We start from the raw sequence: 19,753 nt of genomic DNA, 5'->3' as shown, positions 1-19,753 counted from the left end.
TAAATTCAAACTGCATATCGCAAATTTTGGGCAGAAATACGCGAAATCACACAAACCGAACCCGCATTAAGCGAGGGAACCCTGTACTAGTAGTAGATTGCCATTGGCATTGCCTGTGAGATGATGATTATAATACTCCAGTACCTGAATCTGTAGTAAAACAATACCTTTACATTTGTGTTCTAATTACCGATCATAACTATGGGGCGCATATGTGAATGACAGCACACCATCCCACAGCCTGTCCCCCCCATGTTATTGGCAGCCAGATCCCATCAGCGAGTCCCTTGCCAGGCACTATCTACCTGCTGTTGCTGCTGCTGCTGCCCCTGCTGGACTCCCTGTGCAGCCCCTGGGGGCTGCCCAGCTGAGGACACCTGCAGCGGCACAGAGCGTGCCGAGTCCGAGGTGGAGGCAGTCGCCTGCATGCCGCTCTCTGGGGGGGAGTCAACACACGTGTGGGCGCGCACACACACACACACAAAGATCCATGATTTAGGTCGCACTCATTACACACAAAGCGCTTGCCACAAATGAACCACAATACCTTGCTGATCTCATCAAGGAGCATAAACCATCATGCAAACACCAGTCATCCTCGCTGCGGCTTTAGGGTAGCCATAGAACAAAGACGGTCACCGCATCGCAGGCTTTCAGATGCGCTTCTGCGGCATCTGGAATGCTCTCCCTTCCGATATTAGGAAGCCACTGGAGCTATGCACCTTTAATTCTAGATTAAAAACTAATTTATTTAGAACAGCTTTTTGTGTTTTGTTTGTTGTCCTTCCCCCCACACCTGATCAGCATGATTGGCTGCGTAGGGTATAAAAGAAGTTCAACATATACATTACAGGTTTTAGAAGCAAGTGCTGTTAGCAAGCACTCATTAAGACTGGCATGGCACAATAAAAAGTCGTGTGACCAGTAAAACAGCCTTTGTCTTGTCAGGGTTGATTTTCACACACATCACCAGGTACTCATTTAGGCCTCAGTTGACCAAGGGGGAGGCCCTGCACAAATTCAAGTAGCAATATCTCTACAGAAAATTTCACCCAGGTTACTGGAATTGAAACAGTGCACAGACAAACTCGCTCAGAAATTCACAAATACACAGACACTTGCTCAAACAAAACACACCAAAAACGCATGCAGGCACAGACAAACAGACCACAACACACACAGAAACGAGTCAGTCAATCTAGGTGAGGCCCAAGACAGGATTAGATAGCACTTGCCACTGATATCCATGACCAGAAATCAAACCCCGGTTATAGATTCAGGGCGCAGTGCGCTCACCCGTGTGCCACCTCATCCGCATATACGCACAAACTAGTACAAAGAAACAAATATTTTAAGCCTTAAGACAGCTTTTTCAAGTGTTTATAGGCAAAGATCTATTAGTGAGAATCTTTCGAAAGATGGCTCAACCCAAATAACAAACAGCTATGTACCTTGTGTCCTGTGCTCTAACACATGAGTTTGAGGCTTTGATCATGAAATGTTTTACTTTAAAATCACTGCCAGGTGCTCAATCGTCATGCTCAAGTGATGCCATTGCATTGACTCGTTAAAATGTCTCGGAAGTTACAGTGACATTGCTAAAGTGCAAAAATGACATGCTTCAATGTAATTTTAAAGTTTATTTCTGCTCACTAACATTGTATAGCACTGCCTGAGAGACAGCATAGGTAAGCATTTGTAGAATACCAATTTCTTTTCTCAGTTGCAGAGTCCTTTCAGGTCTCAACAGCGCATGATGCAGCGTGTGGCCAACAACATGCCCAGCCACCCTTGTTGTTTCTCCAATGGTAATGTTTTCACACTGCTCCAGGTTCTCAATTATATTTGAATAAACATAGGAGGTCTAGGACAGCCTCCGGTCCTTCATTTTCCAATGACACTGCATATGTGCAGAAATTGAACCCAGGTCACTGAGATCACAGCACACTACGTCAACCGATGCATTATTATTTGCAAGAAACACACGGGCATACTCGCACACGCACAAACATGCACTCACCCACACAAGCGTGCACCCGCGCACTCTCGCACAAGCAAGTGTGCACACATCACAATAACCCCATCTGTTGTACGAGACCTGTGCTCGAGATCACCTGTGCAGGGTGACACTGCGCGGATGCCAATTAACGGCATCTCCTTATGCGCATGAACAAACCGTGCACAGTGCATCCGTAAAGCCACAAGTGCCCTCCCTACACTTACGTACAAACAAGCATAGTTGCAGCCGATGCCAAATATAAGTAATGGTACACAAACCAAATAACACTGGTACTGTAAATAGTATCAGTTGGATACATTCATTATCTAAGTGTCATTTAATTATCCAGGAAAGCCTCGCAAAATACCAAGACCTTTCCAGGACGGTCCTGCATAGGGATTTGTTGAGGAAATAAGTATTTTGCATGTCGAAGGAAAATATAATTCAGAGAAAATTCATAAATATGGGATAACACCAAAATACATGCACAGACAGGTTAAGAAGCCTCTTGGCTATACTGCTATATATTTGCCACCTCTTAACCAAGCAGGATTGGGAATTTCCCAAATGAACGTGATCCACCAACCCTTGCCGTCAAAATAAGACTTACAGGTGTGCGTACCACCACATGTTGAATAAAACGTAAACGCTAGAGTAAATATGCAATGCTAAGATATAAGATAAACGTTCATAGTATTTCAAAACATTAACGCCTTAATTAAAATTTACCATAATTATTCAGGGATACATGTAGAGTTATTATAGAAGTTTACAAGCATCAGATAATCATTTAGTGAAACTTTGGGCTCAGGTTTATACTACGGACACCACAGGTGTGATCGATACTCGGCTCACGAAAGGACAAATGTGATGCAGTTACAAGGTTCAAAACAATTCCCACAACAGGCAGCACCAAGAGGTGTAACCAAAGATCACACGCTCGCTATTGTTCTCACAGAATAAACCATGCACGCTTAAATTACCTGTTCATGGGTACACCCATTGAGGGTGAAATCACCAAAAGCAGGACCGGATCACCTGTGCTTGCCACCTCACATCACTCACAATGTTCATTGCATATGGCCGAGGATAAGTGTTGCCAAATATTATTTATCATTAGATTTTTCTCAAAAGTGGGTACGATGGTGTTGTCACCAATGATGGGGTGGAATTGCCCAATCATGATATGTTTGGGATTTTTCATCAACATGTGACTGCGGCTTAATATCTTTACCATAAAAAATATATATTTATTTAGGAAGTGGTCATATGGTGGTTTATTGTGCCTGCTTCATTTGCTCAAACAAATGAAAAATATGCCAAATAATTCATTAATGAGGTTGTTATATGCCAATGTCCACATATGCCCTCGGCTACACCTCTTTATGTGTACATTCCCCATAACTTATACTTCTTTAAATGACTAATGAAATGCCTATGACTAAATCACTAGTCTTGTCAGATTTTGGAAGCTAAGCAGGCTTCAACTAGAGTGCTTGGAAGGGATGACTAATATGCATAATACAGGTGTTGTAGGCTGCCGTGGAGCTACATTGTGGGCAGCCGCAAACAGTGCAAAAAGTATATAATTGTTGCACTGTACAATGCTCCAGCATTTATTCTCCCCCACCTTCACAAACCTGCATTGACCAGTGTGGTGAAGTATGCTCAAATAACCCCCACGACCTATACAGCATCGGGAGGCTCTCATCCCGCAGCAGATTGACAAAAGTTCTGCATACTGTACATGTATAAATCACTGAAGGAGTTATATGCGATGATAAAATGGTCCTTCCTGGGTCATCATCCCAGGATTTTAGGCCCGAGCCTCAGGGCACTCACCGGACACGATGACATGGACGTACTGCTGCTGGGGCTGCTGCTGCTGCGCCGGCTGGGACACCGTCAGCTCGGTCACATACGTCTGCGTCGCCATCACGACACTGCGTTCACGGGTGGGTGGGTGGGCGGACAGGTGGGCAGGACGGAGGGAAGGAGGTATGGGATGGGGACAGAAAGGTGAAAGGAGCAGATGGTGGCATCACCCGAGGAGCATCTGATAGCGTCACCCGTACATGGGCAAACACGCGGTAAAATGTGTGCTGCAGTCGGCACTGCAGAAAGCGCAGCTCAAAACGAGGCGGCCAATTACCGACTTGGTGTTAATTGCAGCACTGTCATCAACCCCGTCACAAAGCCGATAAAACAAGACCTCATTGTGAAAAGGATTTTTATTTTTGCAAGACCAGGGGTATTGCTGGGATATTTATGTCACATCACAGGGTGTATTAAAGACATGTTTTAATCAAATACAAGAACATGCTCTCTGGCAGGGGTTGAGGGCGTGTTGACCTCTTCAGTGGTGGGATCGTGCATGGGAGAAATGTAAGCCTAGTGTGTTTGCATACAAGTGGATTAAATATGTAGTGACTATAGACACATTCCTCAAAAATATTCTCACGTTAAAATAATCTCAAAATTTGTGTTGTCACAGTGGCCTGGAGCTGATAAAATAATAAAGACAGACAGCTGTCTGTTTTCATTATAAAACACATGGTCAATAAATCTAAGAGTATTCTGATTCAATGCTTTAGGAAGCCTATGCTTAACCAAGCAAAAAACAACAATTTTCCATACCATCAAATGTAAAAGTAGCTTCACTCATGTCAGCAGTGTAAATGTGATGGGTAATAGGCATTACACCTGTAGCTGGTTTTGTGAAACTGAAAGAAATGTTCCCTTAGTCCACATTGATTTAGATTTGAAACGCAAGTTGTTTAATGTAATTGATCTCCAATTCATTTAGGCAGCATTCAATTCTAACTATGCAGCATGGTGTAAGTAAAATCATATACCGGTATTTGGCAAGGAAAGCTTTTGGAATAAAGAGATAAATTACTATCTCTAAATGTTTACGTAACATTTTATCCAAAGCTAAGACATAGGATTATAACAATTTCCATGTTATGGTAATGACACAAGTAAATATGAACATCAATATGGAGAATTAAAAGGTTGTTGAAATGAATGATTCTAACTGTAGTATGAAGTGCAAACAAAAAATGTGCCAAATAATTCACACCCTGATTATTTCACATATTGCAAATCGACTGAAATGTGCTTATTTATAAAGTACACACTTGTCAAATGCACATCGCTTATAACATTCAGGTAAATGACCATAATTTCAATATACATTCATTTACACCTCTCCTAAGTGCATGTCTCCATTTGCTAGGACCTTCGCAAAGACAACACAAAGCAAAAACACAGCATCAGTAACGGGAAGCTTGTTATGCAATCGCGTCTTTCTCGACGACATATTTCCTTTATAGGTACTGCACAATAAATATGCTTATGGTAGATTATACAATAAACTGCCTCACAATTACGCTAAATTTAAAAGCACACAACATTTCCAAAAAAACAACGATTTAAACGTGTTGTAGGTTGTAGCCATGGTAACGCCAGGACCCCATGGCAACCTTAACGGTAACAAAGCCATTCCGTGCACACAGAGCCGCGCGGCCTAACCAATAGGCGCAAACCGGCAAGACTGGAATAAGGACTCACGGATGCCGGGGGAAAGGGTTGTATTCAGCGCCGTCGCCGTCAGCGTAATCGCACTTATCAAGTTCCATGGCGCGACGTCGCGGGCAGCGCGATATCGTTTAAAAATGTGCCTTTTTAAAAATAAAAAATAAAAACGCGAGCCAGGTGCCCGCTCTTCGTGCCTCTACATCTGCGGTGAAATTAAGAACCACAAATTCTGTGCAGACGGCAGCGCCGTAATTACCGCCTGCTAGATAGGCCCCCTGGGGATTGTGGGTAAGTGGCTGAGAGGCTGGCCTAGCCGCTGCCTCTCTCGTTTTTTTTGCGAGTGATCCCGTAAGGCGGTGTGTGTGGCAGCCCTGTCGAAAGCTCGTCACGGAAAAAAAACACCACCCTCTTCTCACCTGGGAATGTTGTGTGGCTTTTACCAAGGGCGGTGTTTACGCCGCTGCAAGGGGGAGCCTTTCGAGAGCATTAACCAACACGTTTACTAAATTTACTTACAAATCGTTGTTTAATAATTCAGTTAGCTGTGTAGCGTATTGATAACACATTAATAGTGTTCATTATTTCGATTTGCGTGTGTCATCAAGTCTAAGAAACGTACGAAAATTTATAAAATTGCACAAATGTCCGTGCCTTGTGCTTAGGACAAAATACCAGATGTTAGAATTTGAATATTGTAAGCAATGTGGCATCACGCACAATTATTCTGTTGTGCAGGTACATACTGCCATTCCTTAAGGTTTTATATTCATATTAACAGAATATAATATTACACTTAACTCCAATGCCTTCCGATTTCATACACATTATTATCATATAACTGAGATTCACAAATGCATGACAGCAAGACAATTGGTATTACGGATAATGATATTCAACAGATGTGTCAATTGCCATATTTTTCTGCCAATTATATTAAGTAAACCATAGTTATTTGCCCACTGTTCCCAACAAATTAAGGCTTTTATAAACAACACTCAATGGGAGCTGACCCCTTCTCCCTGTACTGCTCTAATTGTCTTAACTCAATTTCCTTGGCTGTGGACACTGTCTTCTGATTTTTCACTTTGCAAAATATTACTTTACTACAGCAGAGCTTTACTTATTTCCCTGACCTGTCCAACTCACCACGGTGGCGATATGTTAACTACCTGGCCTGGTATACAGAAGGTCATGGGTTCGATCCTGATCCTGACACCTTTATATTTAGAGTTTGCATGTTCTCCCCGTGGTCGTGTGGATTTTTCTCCGGGTCCTCCGGTTATTCACTCTACACTTAGAAACATTACTTTAAAGTATTTGGTTGCTATAAATTTGCATGTGATAAGCCACTCAGTAGAGTTATCATTTGTGGCCAAGGTCGCTTCTGAAAAATATATTATAGCCCAGTAGGCCTTACCTGCTAAAATAAAAATAAAAACCTAAAAACTCCAGCTTCTTTCCATTCCTTCGCAATCTCATAATCATGTCTCTCCCCATTCACCCACAGCCTATTAGTTTACCAATATACATTGTATTGTGCGATTAAGGTTTCACTGGGTTTAATATGAGATGGTACGGCACATTAAGCAGCAGCTACTCCCAACCCACACGCACAGCTCATCTAGAAGACAACAAATGGACGTAGATGCTTTTACCAAGAAAGCGTAAGCCATGGTGAACCAAAATCACACCACAGCATTATGAAAATTAATTACAGCAGATGGCATTTTAAACAGGATTTAACACGATTCGCTGAGCCGCGCTGCTCCTGGAAGCCAATTTACCTAATCTGTGCTAATCAGTATAAATACCAAACAGCCAAGAGTTCTATTCAGGGTTTATACTGTATTGTTCTTGCTCAATTTCTCGAGAAAAATGTAAGCCCCCCCCACCCCGTTTGAAGAGGCATCTTCCTTTTGTTGTCTCCTTTGAGTGCGGTGTGGAACGACAGATAAACCATACCATGCACTTGTGCAATCTGCAACATTCATCATAGATTTTCCCACAAGCACTATTTAGTGCTGTAACGAAATGGACATTTGGATGCTACAAATTAAAAACTTGCTTAGCATAGATTTTCTCACAAGCACTATTTAGTGCTGTAACGAAATGGACATTTGGATGCTACAAATTAAAAACTGGCTTGGCATAAGCACAATGTTTATGGGTTTGTTTGTCATGCGTCTGTTGTTTTTTAGCTGGTTATAAAAAAAGTGACCAACAAATGCATGCATTACTGTGTGTACAGTTCCACGTGTACTTTTGTTTTTTTTATATCTATGAACAAGACTCATTACATATTTCAAGGAGCCCAGAGAAACCAAAAACAACAGCGTTCGTAATGGGTTCAGGACAAGTCAACTCTTGACAGTGCAGGTGTGCCATTATCAACATTTTTTCTATTCAGCACATTCTGCTAGTAAAATGTCAAGTGACAAATCATGTCATTTACATGCTTTTAAGGTGCATCATTAGTAGATGAAAATTAATTCGGTACACAACATTCATTTAAACGCGTAAATAATGTGGTTTTTCACCACATGTGTGAATCACACGTCTCACTTCAGATTAACTCGTGGAGTGAATAGTTACACTTAAAAAGCCGTCTTCAAGTAACACTTTAATGCAATGATAATTGTACATGGCCCATGACAAAATCATAATCAAATTTCTAAAGGTTTGTAGGGTTGAACCGGGAATACTGCTAGGATGGATCACTATCATTTCTGAAACAGGCTGTTGTCTGACTATGTTGTCAGGACAAGGCAGTGCAACTATGCTCCCTAACTTCAAAAACTTGGCGAAGAATGGTCAAATAATCCCCATGACCAGCATGGTGTCAAATTAATTACAGCAGGGGGGCAGTCATCCAGGAGTGGACTGATAAGGGCTGTAAGTGTAAAAATCTGTGTAGACCTAAATAAGTCCCATATGTATGCATTATGTAAATAATGTAGAGCAAAAAAATTTGCAAAAGAAAATTATATTTCTTTGCATTGAGTTTACACATATACCTAACAAGGCCTAATAATACCATCAAACAGACAGCTGTCTCTTAATGTAATGCATGTTATGCAACAGCTAAATTACCTTGTAAGAACCTAAATGAGCTAAAGTAGATGCTATTGTGGGTAGAGCAAAAAAAGCATTCATAATCCTGGTAATATTTTATTACTGAATAAAGCACAAGACATATCACATGGCCATATTGTCATTCCTTAAATCATCACAATGTAATTACTAACTCATATAACCCCTTGAAATAAAACACAAAATATTGTAAGTTAACATTGTATATAGAAGAATTCCTTTAAAAAGCAAACCTAATTTAGCATTATGCCATACCATTTGCTTATTAATATGGTACACGTCTAAAAAAATGGCAACAATCATAACAGCATACTGTGTAAAATCAAAACAGGGGTACATCCACTGATGTCATGCATTTGATGGCAAAAAAACAAGTGGTAATATCAGCCACTGAAATATGCAAGTAATCCACGTTCTATTAATCGAAAAACACAAATGTAGCTTCTTGCGTGGCAAGGACGGCGTGACCGCCTCTGAAGCCCGCCGCAGGTCGCCGTAATGCCTCAAACAAAAGTTTGCCAGGGGGCAAACCGCATTACGCCTCACTTTTTGATTGGACCCGTGCTTTAAAGCAAAAAAAAGGAGGGATCAGAGCCAGAAAAATTCCGCGGACATTATGATAACGCTTCAAATTAGTTCTTCATTGAAGGGAACCCGGGCCGTTCCACTGCAGAGATTTAATGCGACGAGTGTCGCGCTAGCTAATTAAATGAGAAGAAAGGAGCACAATCGGCATACACAGAGGCTTGTTGCCGAGTGTTTCCAGCTGCGGCTTTTGTATAAAAGCTTGGCTTTTGGTCAAGCCTCCATTCTATTACTTTCCAATTCCAAGTGCAAGAGGGGGGATTTGCCAATTAAATGATCGCTTGGCAACCGCTGCCTAGCAACCAACTTTCTATAGCTTAAAAACAATGGAGCAGCTGTATTCACTTAAACCTCATGTTTGTGACATGCAAAGTCGCTGAAAGAAGACTCGCCCTGCTATGATACAGAAACAGCCGAAAAATTAAATTCCTGAATTATAAAAAAACCAAAAGATTAACAGTATAATTCTTCAGCTTTAATAATTCGACAAATTAAAACGCCTCGCAGACACAACGACTCCGCACACTTAACAACGGCAACTTGACAATTCGAAATTAATTGCCGAGTAACACAATGGTTGCTAGGAAACGGCAACCAGGCGCTGGAAGCATCCAGTGCGCCAATCCCGTGGTTGGAGCCCTGTGTTAATAATTTCCCTGTTTGGATTTCTGTTCCCACGGCAGCACTGGGGGTGCGTCTCCATGGCAACACCCGTAAACAAAAAGGAATGGTGCCATCCCACACTCAGCCGCACACCACCACCACCCCCCACCCCCATAGCATTTCTGCTGCTAGGCTCACTCACAGCTTGGCGACTCCAGCAACTCGCCGCCGCTCTTCTTCACACTGTGCCAGAGGGCTGATGCACAAGTCCGCGCAACGCATGCATAAGAAGCAAGTGCTATTATGTGCCACCAATCACCTTGGGAGGGAGATTTTTCAAAATTCTAAATTACCTCCCCCACTCAGGCTTTGAACGCAAATACGGCGTTGCGGTATTTTAATGCCACTTGTTGGAAACACTCCGCGAAGGATCTTGCTCGCCTCCCAATTTGGAGATTTACAAACAAAACTAAACACCGCCCCCCCCCCCTTAATTTACGAGCACAACACCTGGCAGTGTGCACTAGTGGCTCCAGGTCTTGAAATTATAAGCGCATATATTATTCAAACGCACCTCATGTAATATTAAACAAAACGGGTATCACCATTTCCAGCGGCCACTCATCAGCGTGTGATGTGTTTGGCATTGCTGCATAATATGGTATAATTATTACAGTGTAAGCCTGTAAGGAAGTGTTATGTACACATTAAAGCAAACCCAATTCAGTACTCTCATGGGTATGTGTATATATTCACCATTATGTATTTTCTAGCATGTGTATGTAAACGATATGCGACATATGCGGAGAAGAAAAAAAGATTTAAAAACTTAAATAATAAAATGGAATTCCAAAAGGTGAACGATTATTCGAATCTCGTGGGGGAGGTTGTTAAATAAGCATTACTCCATAATAGCAGAGTACTTTAAAATGGATTATCTTGAATCTGTGTGGAACTTTGAGTATTTGGAGAGGGTAATGGAGGGTTTCTCTGGGTACACATGGAAAACACACATTGGGATGCGGGGCTCTGCACTGGGACGCATTGGGATGCAGAACCACACTGAAAATGAGGCTTATGACTCAGTGAGATTTCCCTGGGTAAAATGAATGGTACTGCTATTATTGTATTTGAGGTGTAATCGCTGCGCATTTCGAGTGCTGGATGTTACTGCACACGTGTGCTCTGCACAAATCACTCGCACTTTATTTTAGATGCCAGTCCTTTATTTGGGCAGGTGAGGGGGGGGAAGGGCCCAAGAAGGCAATGCGCCATTAGAAGGGTGATAAACTGCGAGAACAATACGGAGGAACGATACAGGAAAGCACTGCGCGAGGCGCGTGGACGAAGGGACTTGAATGCAAAAGATAAGAGATTAAACCGAATGTGTGCCGCTAACTTACGCGGTATAAACCCTATAACATCTATACAATAAGAATATTAGCACCAAAGTCAGTTCTATTTTTAGACAGGTTTATTAGCGCATCGCATACTCCTCCTATACGCCGACATATGGTAAAAAAGTAATAAAACCACGTGCCTTTCACAAGTGCTTTACATTTCAAAAAGTACAAAGCCAATTTAAAAAGCTAAAGATATTAACACGCGATGCACTTACACACCATTTATTACCACAGTTCACCAAACCCTGCCATATATTCGGCTTTGCGCAGATATGTAAATGCATCTTCACCCGCTTAAGCAAAGGGCACCGACAGATAAAAACAGTCGTGTTTGTGCACAACGCTTAAAAGCGAGGGGAGCTCAAATTCACAGCCGTCAAAAGGACGGGGAGGGGGGGGTAACCGGCGGACAATACGACTGGGATAGGTGGCACCACCACCACCACCACCCCCCAGTCTGTCGGCTTCAGGCTGTGATCAGATATCCCCGGCCGCGTTTGTCTCATTCAACAGGTGCTTGCGACGGGCACGAAAAACGCATAGCGGCAACAACGCACGAAGTGATTAAAAGTCATTTATTTACTCGAGGAATAAGACGACGACGAAGACGTCTCAAGAACTCGTTTCAGCAGTGCCACACACATTGTTGGGATGGTTTTGGACAAGTTACATTTTGAAGGAGGGGTGGTGGGCGCAATTGATTGCGCGCGATGAATCCGGTGAGCCGAGTTCGATTCCCTGCCACGGCTCATCGCAATGAGTGGCAAGGGATATCTCTCTTGAGGTCCTGCTCCAAACACCCCCTTCAAGATGCCGCACTGGCTAGCGTCGTGGGATATGGACCCACAACTCCGACACGGCGGCGGGGAAGCCTTTATCCAGCAGTGGATTAATAAAAGGACTGCACTGTACACCGTTTCTTTCTCTCCCCATCTCTTAATCTTAAAGAGGTGCAACTTATCCAGTCGCCAATACAGCTCGTAGCAGACTCCGTGACTCAAAATAATAGCAGGCAACAGTTTAAACTTCGCATTCTATCACGGCAGAACGCTGCAATTAAACATTAAAAGCAAATTACATTCGTTTGGCAGCAAACATCTCACGGCTAAACCCGGACCGTACCAGTGGCGCACAGACACACTCCCGCTTGCGCGTCTCACACCTTTAAATCAAACAGGTGCATCACCACAGCGTTCACTATTGTTTTCGAAACGAATTGAGAACTTAAACCTCTTACAGAGAGACGTAAACATCAGCATTATTAGCGGCATCTTCAACGCGACAGCGCTTGCACAAACGCAGCGAGTGGAAGTAAAACAAGTTTTGAAAACATTACCAAGCGAATCCGTTCGGTTTTTTTAATTCCACCGACCACAGTTATTGTCGAAGTGTAATCTTAGTAAATCAACACTGCCAACAGGACCATAGTAACGGAGCCCATGCCTAATTAATCAGCTAGTAATAATCATTGCGGCAGTAAAGACAACCTTGGTAGTGGCCTAATATACGGACTATTGCGACTGAGTGACGGACGCACAATTTTAACGACGCTCTAAAATGTTTACAAAGCTGACATTTGGCACAAACCTGCTCACATCTACGCTTGTAACTTAAAACTACAGCGAAGCGCAAGTGACACAATTATCGGCCAACAAAAATTATGGCGCGCAGGTTGATTGGTTTCACTTATAGAGAGATACGGGGGGGGGCAGCATAAAGTTATCATTCATCGTTTTAACATTTACAAATATACCTCCAACATCTGTGAACCGAGTAATTCGGAGAGTGACACTACAGCCGACAGAAAGCCACGGGGTACCCGGCTCCTAGTTCATCAACACGACCAAGTGTCGCCTCTGGTCAACGCGGTCGCCTCTCGCAACCACAACAAGGGTCGACTACAATCATCACCACCATCATCATCCTTCGGGGATGAGAAGAACGAGCACCACTTTACGAAGTTAACATCGTGCGACGCAGATCGACACGGCTTCCGCCATGGTAACGTGGAATTTCCACAACTTGGCCGTGGGGAAGCCCGCCATAAACCAACGGCGCGCCATCACCGAAACAATAGATACTCGTTGTTGACATCACTCGCAGACGCAAAGCCGATAATAGTTATCGATTAATCGCGTCGTCGATCGGCGGCGAGGTCGCTACGTAACGCGTCGACGCCCGCGGCCTAGTCGCGGCCACCTTGCCCCCGCCACTCGTAGCAGCAACAACAACAACAACACGCGGGGAGGGTGGTGGTGGTGGTGGGGTGGGAACCCCCAACAACCACCAGCGACCACCACCAACAACCAACAACAATCACACCACAAACAACCACCGCTCGCGACGCAACAACTCAACACAAAAACCACCCCCCCACCCCCAATCGCCTTGCCAGCGCCTCGGCTTCGTCAGCATTCGACGCCCGCGCCTCTCGTCGACCGACTACGGAGCTCACGAAATAAAATAAAAAATCCCTCCCACAAGAAACAGCGGAGCCGAATCGCTTTTTTTTATTTCCAAGCGCCGAGCTGAGCGCCGTCCTCAAGTCCGCAGCGCCCACCGCCATTTTGCAGCGAACAACGGAGGGCGGCCCGAGGCCTCCTCCTCCTCCACTGCGGCCTCCTCCTCCTCCACCACCATCGCGGCGACAACGACAACCCCACCACCACACAACTTAACGTTTCATCACCATCGTTTAACGCCGCTCGACGACCGACGCTGCTACCTCCGCCGCGGCGCTCCCCCCACTCCCTTCCACACTACCACGACGACGACGAGAAAATAAACGCGATAATTGTTGAATACAACATGAAAGCGACGGTAAAGAAATAATAAAACCCCGACGCTAAACCGCCGCGGTTTTAAAAAAATCACCTGGGATGTGACGGCGGCTTGGTTACGCAGTCTCCACGACTACGGTGGCTATGGAGCCCTCCTCCAGGCAACAGTTGCTATAAGCGCGCCTCCTCACTACCCTTGCGCGGAGCCTCGTCGAAACTCCCCGTGCCCGTCGACTCGATCCCAACGTGTCCAATAATCCCGCGAGGTCCCCGTGCGTCGAACGTCGCCGTCGTCCGGCTCGCCGGGCCGCCCCGTCGTCGTTTTGTCGGCGGCGGGGCGTCGGGATTCTTTCGGCGCGGCGGATGCGTTGCGCGACGTGGGTGGAAGTGATGCGTGGCGAGAGGGAGGAGGGGGGCGTGGCGAGAGGGAGGGGGGGCGTGGTGAAACGGAGGGGGGGGTTAGGGCTGGCGACGTAAGCAATTCCTTTCGTAATCGACTCCGCGCGCCGAAAAACAACTCCCTAACCGGAGGGAATCGATACGCCGAAAATGTTGGAACGGCGTTTAAATTTACGTGCAAAAAAAATGTAGCCCTTCAACGGACGTAAATGATCTTACAGCGGTACGACAATAGCGATATAGGCTTATTTTAAACGCTGCACGTCGCCGCTTGCATGCGCGATTCGATGCACGGACCGCGAGGAATCGATTATAATTTTATTCGACGAATCGTTAAAGTGCCCTAGAAGGGTGGCGCGCGCGGTGCGGTGGGAGGGGGAACCCCGAGAGGTGGTGAGGGGCGGGGCTGGGGGGTAAGGGGCGGGACTGGGGGGGTAAGGGGCGGGACTGGGGGGGTAAGGGGCGGGGCTGGGGGGGGTGACGCTTGGCGGGAAAAGGACGGCGTGGGCGCGCACGAGGCACCGGTTTCAGTAATAAAAGAATTCCACACAAGAATATTGCCTTGAAATAAGGGGCATTGCCCGAAACGTCGCCTATTATATATTCTTTATGCTGTGTCTTTGACGAGTGTGTGGAGTTGTTAATTGTACGCCACTGCCAACAGCAGCAGTAGCAGCATCACGAGATAATTTGTTGAATTAATTCGTTTATGATTGAAAACACATTTAACATTCCATTTAAATTAATGCAATACACGTTTGCCCAACTAAGTTACGTTCCTAAACGGTTTATTGCAACGTTGTTTAACTAAAAAAAATAGCACAATGTTAAAACATTAGAATATGCAATACGTTTAAGTTATTTTAAAGTAGGGATTTAATTCATAACGTTATTTAAAACGGCGCTTCAATAAGTAAATACAATACACATTACTAGTCATACGTTATTTGTTGACGAAGTCAAGTTCTCCTTTTGCAGCTTATCACTTTTAGATGTTGGTAATTGACTGCTGGGTGAAGGATTCTTCCTCACAACTTGGTTGTTATGGGGGTTGTTAGATCATAACTTCTCCACATTGGTCAATGAGGGTTGGTTGGTTAAGAACCGATTCAAATATTACTCGCCACTGGTGTTTTCCGTGACCGATAATCGATCTTAGGTCCATAGGTTCGCAGCGCAGTGTGCTAACCAATGCGCCACCACTCCCCTCAGACAGCACACCGATACAAACAATCTTTACGAATGTTAATCGCAACAGTACAATGAAAACAAGCGACATTTCAATCAATGGTCATTATAGCAATGTTTATTAGTCAAAGTGGGAGTAAAGAGTATTAAAATTAAACAATATTGGCATTTAAAACTGACCAACAATGAACCAAAATACATTTAATACAAACGTTTCCTCGTTAACACGTGATTATAAAGTCCCACGTTTATTCATTTTTAATGTTCACAAGTCCATCAAACATTGTGGCCTCATGCATAAAACACAGTAAGTGCAATTCCCCCTCAGTTTAGCTACTAAACCAGTTAAAGATGTCAATCAAAGCAAGGATTGGGGGAAAAGTATGGCCTGTTGTCGAGATGCAACCAATTTCATACCGCCCGTGACCACAATCCCAGTAAAACAATGGAACGGTGGACCAAAGACACCTTCAGATTCAAAACGGCACGCACACATTGTTTATCCATCACTGCAAACACCTTTGCAGCAACTAATTGGGTGCCCAAGGCAAAAACGTTATCAAGCTCCTGCCAGCACTGTCTATAATGTTTGGCGAGGTAACCTCTTGCCTCTCAACATTAAATATACACAGTCCTCGCATAATCTAACTTCAGTATCGACTAATGTGTGGTTACTCACGAAAGGGATTTGAAGGTCCGAACAGCCCTCAGTAAATCAAAGGTTAGCCACCCATGACTTAAGTGTTTTATGCAAGTGGCCAATGAGCTCTGTTACTGTCACAAGTTTCTCTACGAATGACCGTTCCCACTGTCCATCTCGTGTCCATCTCGTGTCCATCTCTTGTTAAATGGACATTGGAGGATGTACGACACCAAAAAATGGCATCGCACGGTGGGACCCTGCAAAGCTTATAAAGATCTGATGAGTCAAAAATATATACATTTACGCAGACATTTGTTAACTTTTGCACCATCACTCGTTGTCAAGGGGATTTTACACACACCTGTGACATCAACTTTACAAAGAGTAGACTTACATTATGCCTGTGTTGTAGCATAAAAGACACAAGTTTTACCTTAAACCCAAAATAATAAGGCAACTACTGCTAGGTTGCTAGAGTTACCAAGAGCCATCAACAGATGGGAACACAGTAACGCCAGCAACTGTAAGGCACAATTTATTTTTCTGCCACTGCCCTCTGCTGCCCACCACATGACCCATGCAGCCTATAACACGTCCTGCGGTGACCCATTCAAGCACTATCCAAGGTGGACGCTGCTTGGCTTTTGGAGGTCAGACGAGTGGTTCGGAAGCATGCTCACTCGACAAACAGGATCCACACGTTTAGAAATAATACTTCTGAATATGTGCTGTTAGGAGTCGGCAGGCGACAATTCGTATCTATGATATGAATTATAACGACCTGGGGGTCACAATTCGATTCAAGAATAATTTCCTTTAACTTGTCAACGTTGCATCGTCGGTCTCATTTATTCTACAGTCAACTCTCGAATATCCGGGGTTGTCGGGCAAAATGGGTGGCCCCAGATAATACAAAAACCGCGGATAGCACAAGATGCGTGTAAATAAGGCTGTGAAAACATGTTATATTGCTTACCTATGTATAAAGGTTGTGGCGGCGGGGGGGGGGGTAATACATCAATGTAGAATGTTTTAATTGGTTTTATTATCAGTGTACTGACTGACATGTTTGTAGTCGCTCAGGCACTGAGACGCTGACCCCCAATGAGTGAGGAGCAGCTACTATGTATGGATGGATGTTGAACTTCTTTCGCACTAATTAAACCACCATGCATACAAAGGTAAGTATAAGCATGATTAATGTACAATCCACATAAATCTGGCCAGATTATCGAGCATTATCTGTAAATAATGCGTTCTGTACAAATTTACTCAATTCATCTATAGCGCAGAATTGGATGTGAGAGTCATGATCAAATTATATTTTATTCTCAAAATCATCACAAGCCTAGTAAACAAGTACAGAACTACGGACACTACCAACTTGAACCATACCCACAAGCTTAACCCTACATCGACCCAACCAAAGCATGGGTAGGGTTGATGTACAACAAATAGCGCACATACAGGCCAAAACTTCTCCTGACCATTACAGCATAACGCAATGTGGCTTTAAATGCATCTATATGTGACCGCGTTGGAAGACGCCGCACAGAAACATGTATTACGTAGAGGCATTCAGCCGCGGGTAAAGAAAAGGAAAGGTCTTGGACCTGTACTTACGTAAAGTCATACAAATAACTATAGAGTTACAGACACGCTTATGCAATACAAGGGTGCATTGTGAATACAACTGCATCTCGAGATACTGTACAGAACGTGGGCATATTGATTTGAGACACTGGCAGTAAGTCATGGGCAGATAAGGTCTGGACATGAAGAGAAGCGGGGTGAGTTGACAGCACCGATCGCTAGGGGAAGCCAGTTCCAGACTTCGTAGGGACATCAGGAGAATCGTACCTCAACAAGCAACACCTGCGAGCGGGTGAGGCTCAAGAGACGGCCTTGTGGCGGTGACATTGATCCGCACCACGAGGTGGCGCAGTGGCGCACAGCAGCAAGCGAGCTGCTGGCGGGGGGGGGCCTTGGGACAGATTCGTCGATCAAACGGCTCTCAATCGACTACAAATTAAAATCGACTACTTTGTTTTCGTGGTCGATTACCCAAGGCTCCTTTAAAAATGGCAGCTTACCAACCAACAGCTTTCTTTTCCGAAGGTGGGAAACCCCGCAAGCCACGGCCAGCGTGACAGGTTTGGTGATGCCCATTGTCATCACCAAGTCCCACACATCACGGGCACAGAGGCGAGACTGTATTTTCCCCACCAATTATTTTTGTGCTATCCGATTAGCTCGAGAAATTTCAACAACAATCGGTAGAGTAATCACTGACTTAAATAAGTCAATAGCCCAGTTCGAGCTGCTGGCTGTGACCAACACTCTTGAGGGGTGGGCGGCAGAGTGGGGGGGGGGGGGGTCGGTGAGAGAGACGTGGTGGAGGGCAGGGAGGGGTGATATATTCATCGTTAGCGACCGCCACTATCGTCAAAAATCTCTATCCGTACAGCCGGTCCAAAGCCTCAATGTGGGATGCACAGAGGCACCTTACTCCTTGAAGTCCAGAAACATCTGGAGCCTTCGCCGGTACTCGGGAGCCACCTGCACGGAGCTGCAAAGGGAGGAAAACAGGTGTTAGAGGTGGTCGTGCTTAGGAACGCCAGTGAAAATGTAGGACGGCAGCTGCTGAAGGGATTAAAACGATGACATCAGAGGTGGAAACAGGAGCAGGTTGGAGTGCTTTTGGAGAAAACTGAAATTAGTGATGAAAAGCAAAGTAGCGATGTGCACAAAGCAGGATGTTTTTTTATTCTACGTGTTTTTTTATTCTACACCTCCGATTAGCGCAGTTCGGTTGGCTATGTACTGTGCAAAATAAGTTCAACATACATGGATTTATTTTACCGTCGATTACTTTGATAAAAAACATGGATATTGCCGAAGGAAATGGAAAACAAAATCTTAAAAGTGTGCTAAGCATAGACAAGACGCGTGCTTGAAATTACGTGAGATAGAAGGGCAAGACATGAATTAAGAGTGCCAACGCAAGTCAGAGACGTCGTACTGTCCGTCAAGAAAGGTAAGGGGGCATGGGTGGGACGCGTCACGAGAAAGGATGGCGGCTGGCGATGGTGAAGGACGATGGGGGTGGCAGCCAGAAGTGGCAAACACGCTCGAGAGAACATCCACAACAGGAGACAGAGCCATCAAATCAGCTCGTGTGCAGGAGCTAGATGGACTGCTGCATTGTATGTATGTTGAACTTCTTTCAAACCATATGTAGCCAACAGTGCTAATCGGAGGTGCGGGAAAACTGTCCCTAAATATCAAACAATACGTTCCACTGTTTAACACGTAGGCTTTCGCGACCAATATCCATTAGTATTTACTTACGTGATCTCACTCAAAAACCTATATTATGGATAAGTTTATCTGTCCATTTTTTGCTCTTTACTTAAAATTCACTAACTTTCCCCAAGCTTACCCAAACGCCTCTTCCCCCTCCCTTCCCCATCATCAACACCTTCAGCCCCTTTACCAACATCAGTGCCCATTCATCACACTC

General features: G+C 44.5%; 2 protein-coding genes across 9 annotated transcripts in view; both read right to left on the bottom strand.

Moving 5' to 3' along the window:
• Positions 1 to 14,336, bottom strand: part of LOC144947618 (transcription factor RFX3-like) — a 53,887-nt gene extending 39,551 nt beyond the window's left edge. For 2 of the 8 annotated variants that reach the window (XM_078876825.1, XM_078876830.1), the window contains exons 1-3: positions 5,573 to 5,956; positions 3,842 to 3,942; positions 306 to 436 (exon numbers count right to left, since the gene is read on the bottom strand). In XM_078876825.1, coding sequence (XP_078732951.1) covers positions 306 to 436; positions 3,842 to 3,942; positions 5,573 to 5,640 — 300 coding nt within the window. In that variant the 5' untranslated portion in view covers positions 5,641 to 5,956. Of the gene's footprint in view, positions 1 to 305; positions 437 to 3,841; positions 3,943 to 4,151; positions 4,197 to 5,572; positions 5,959 to 14,094 lie in introns of those variants that run through there. The other 6 variants (XM_078876832.1, XM_078876828.1, XM_078876831.1 and 3 more) reach the window with 5 other exon arrangements.
• Positions 14,337 to 15,694: 1,358 nt separating this feature from the next.
• NDC1 (NDC1 transmembrane nucleoporin) overlaps positions 15,695 to 19,753 on the bottom strand; it is a 29,887-nt gene continuing 25,828 nt past the window's right edge. Inside the window, exon 18 of the mRNA XM_078876824.1 lies at positions 15,695 to 18,799. Within this exon, the coding sequence (XP_078732950.1) occupies positions 18,736 to 18,799 (64 nt within the window). The 3' untranslated portion in view covers positions 15,695 to 18,735. The remainder of the gene's footprint in view (positions 18,800 to 19,753) is intronic.

The sequence above is a fragment of the Lampetra fluviatilis genome, chromosome 46 (assembly GCF_964198595.1).
Source record: "Lampetra fluviatilis chromosome 46, kcLamFluv1.1, whole genome shotgun sequence".
In the NCBI taxonomy this organism is placed as follows: domain Eukaryota; kingdom Metazoa; phylum Chordata; class Hyperoartia; order Petromyzontiformes; family Petromyzontidae; genus Lampetra; species Lampetra fluviatilis.
The sequence above is the reverse complement of the archived record's forward strand: the minus strand, read 5'-3'. Positions and strand labels throughout refer to the sequence as shown.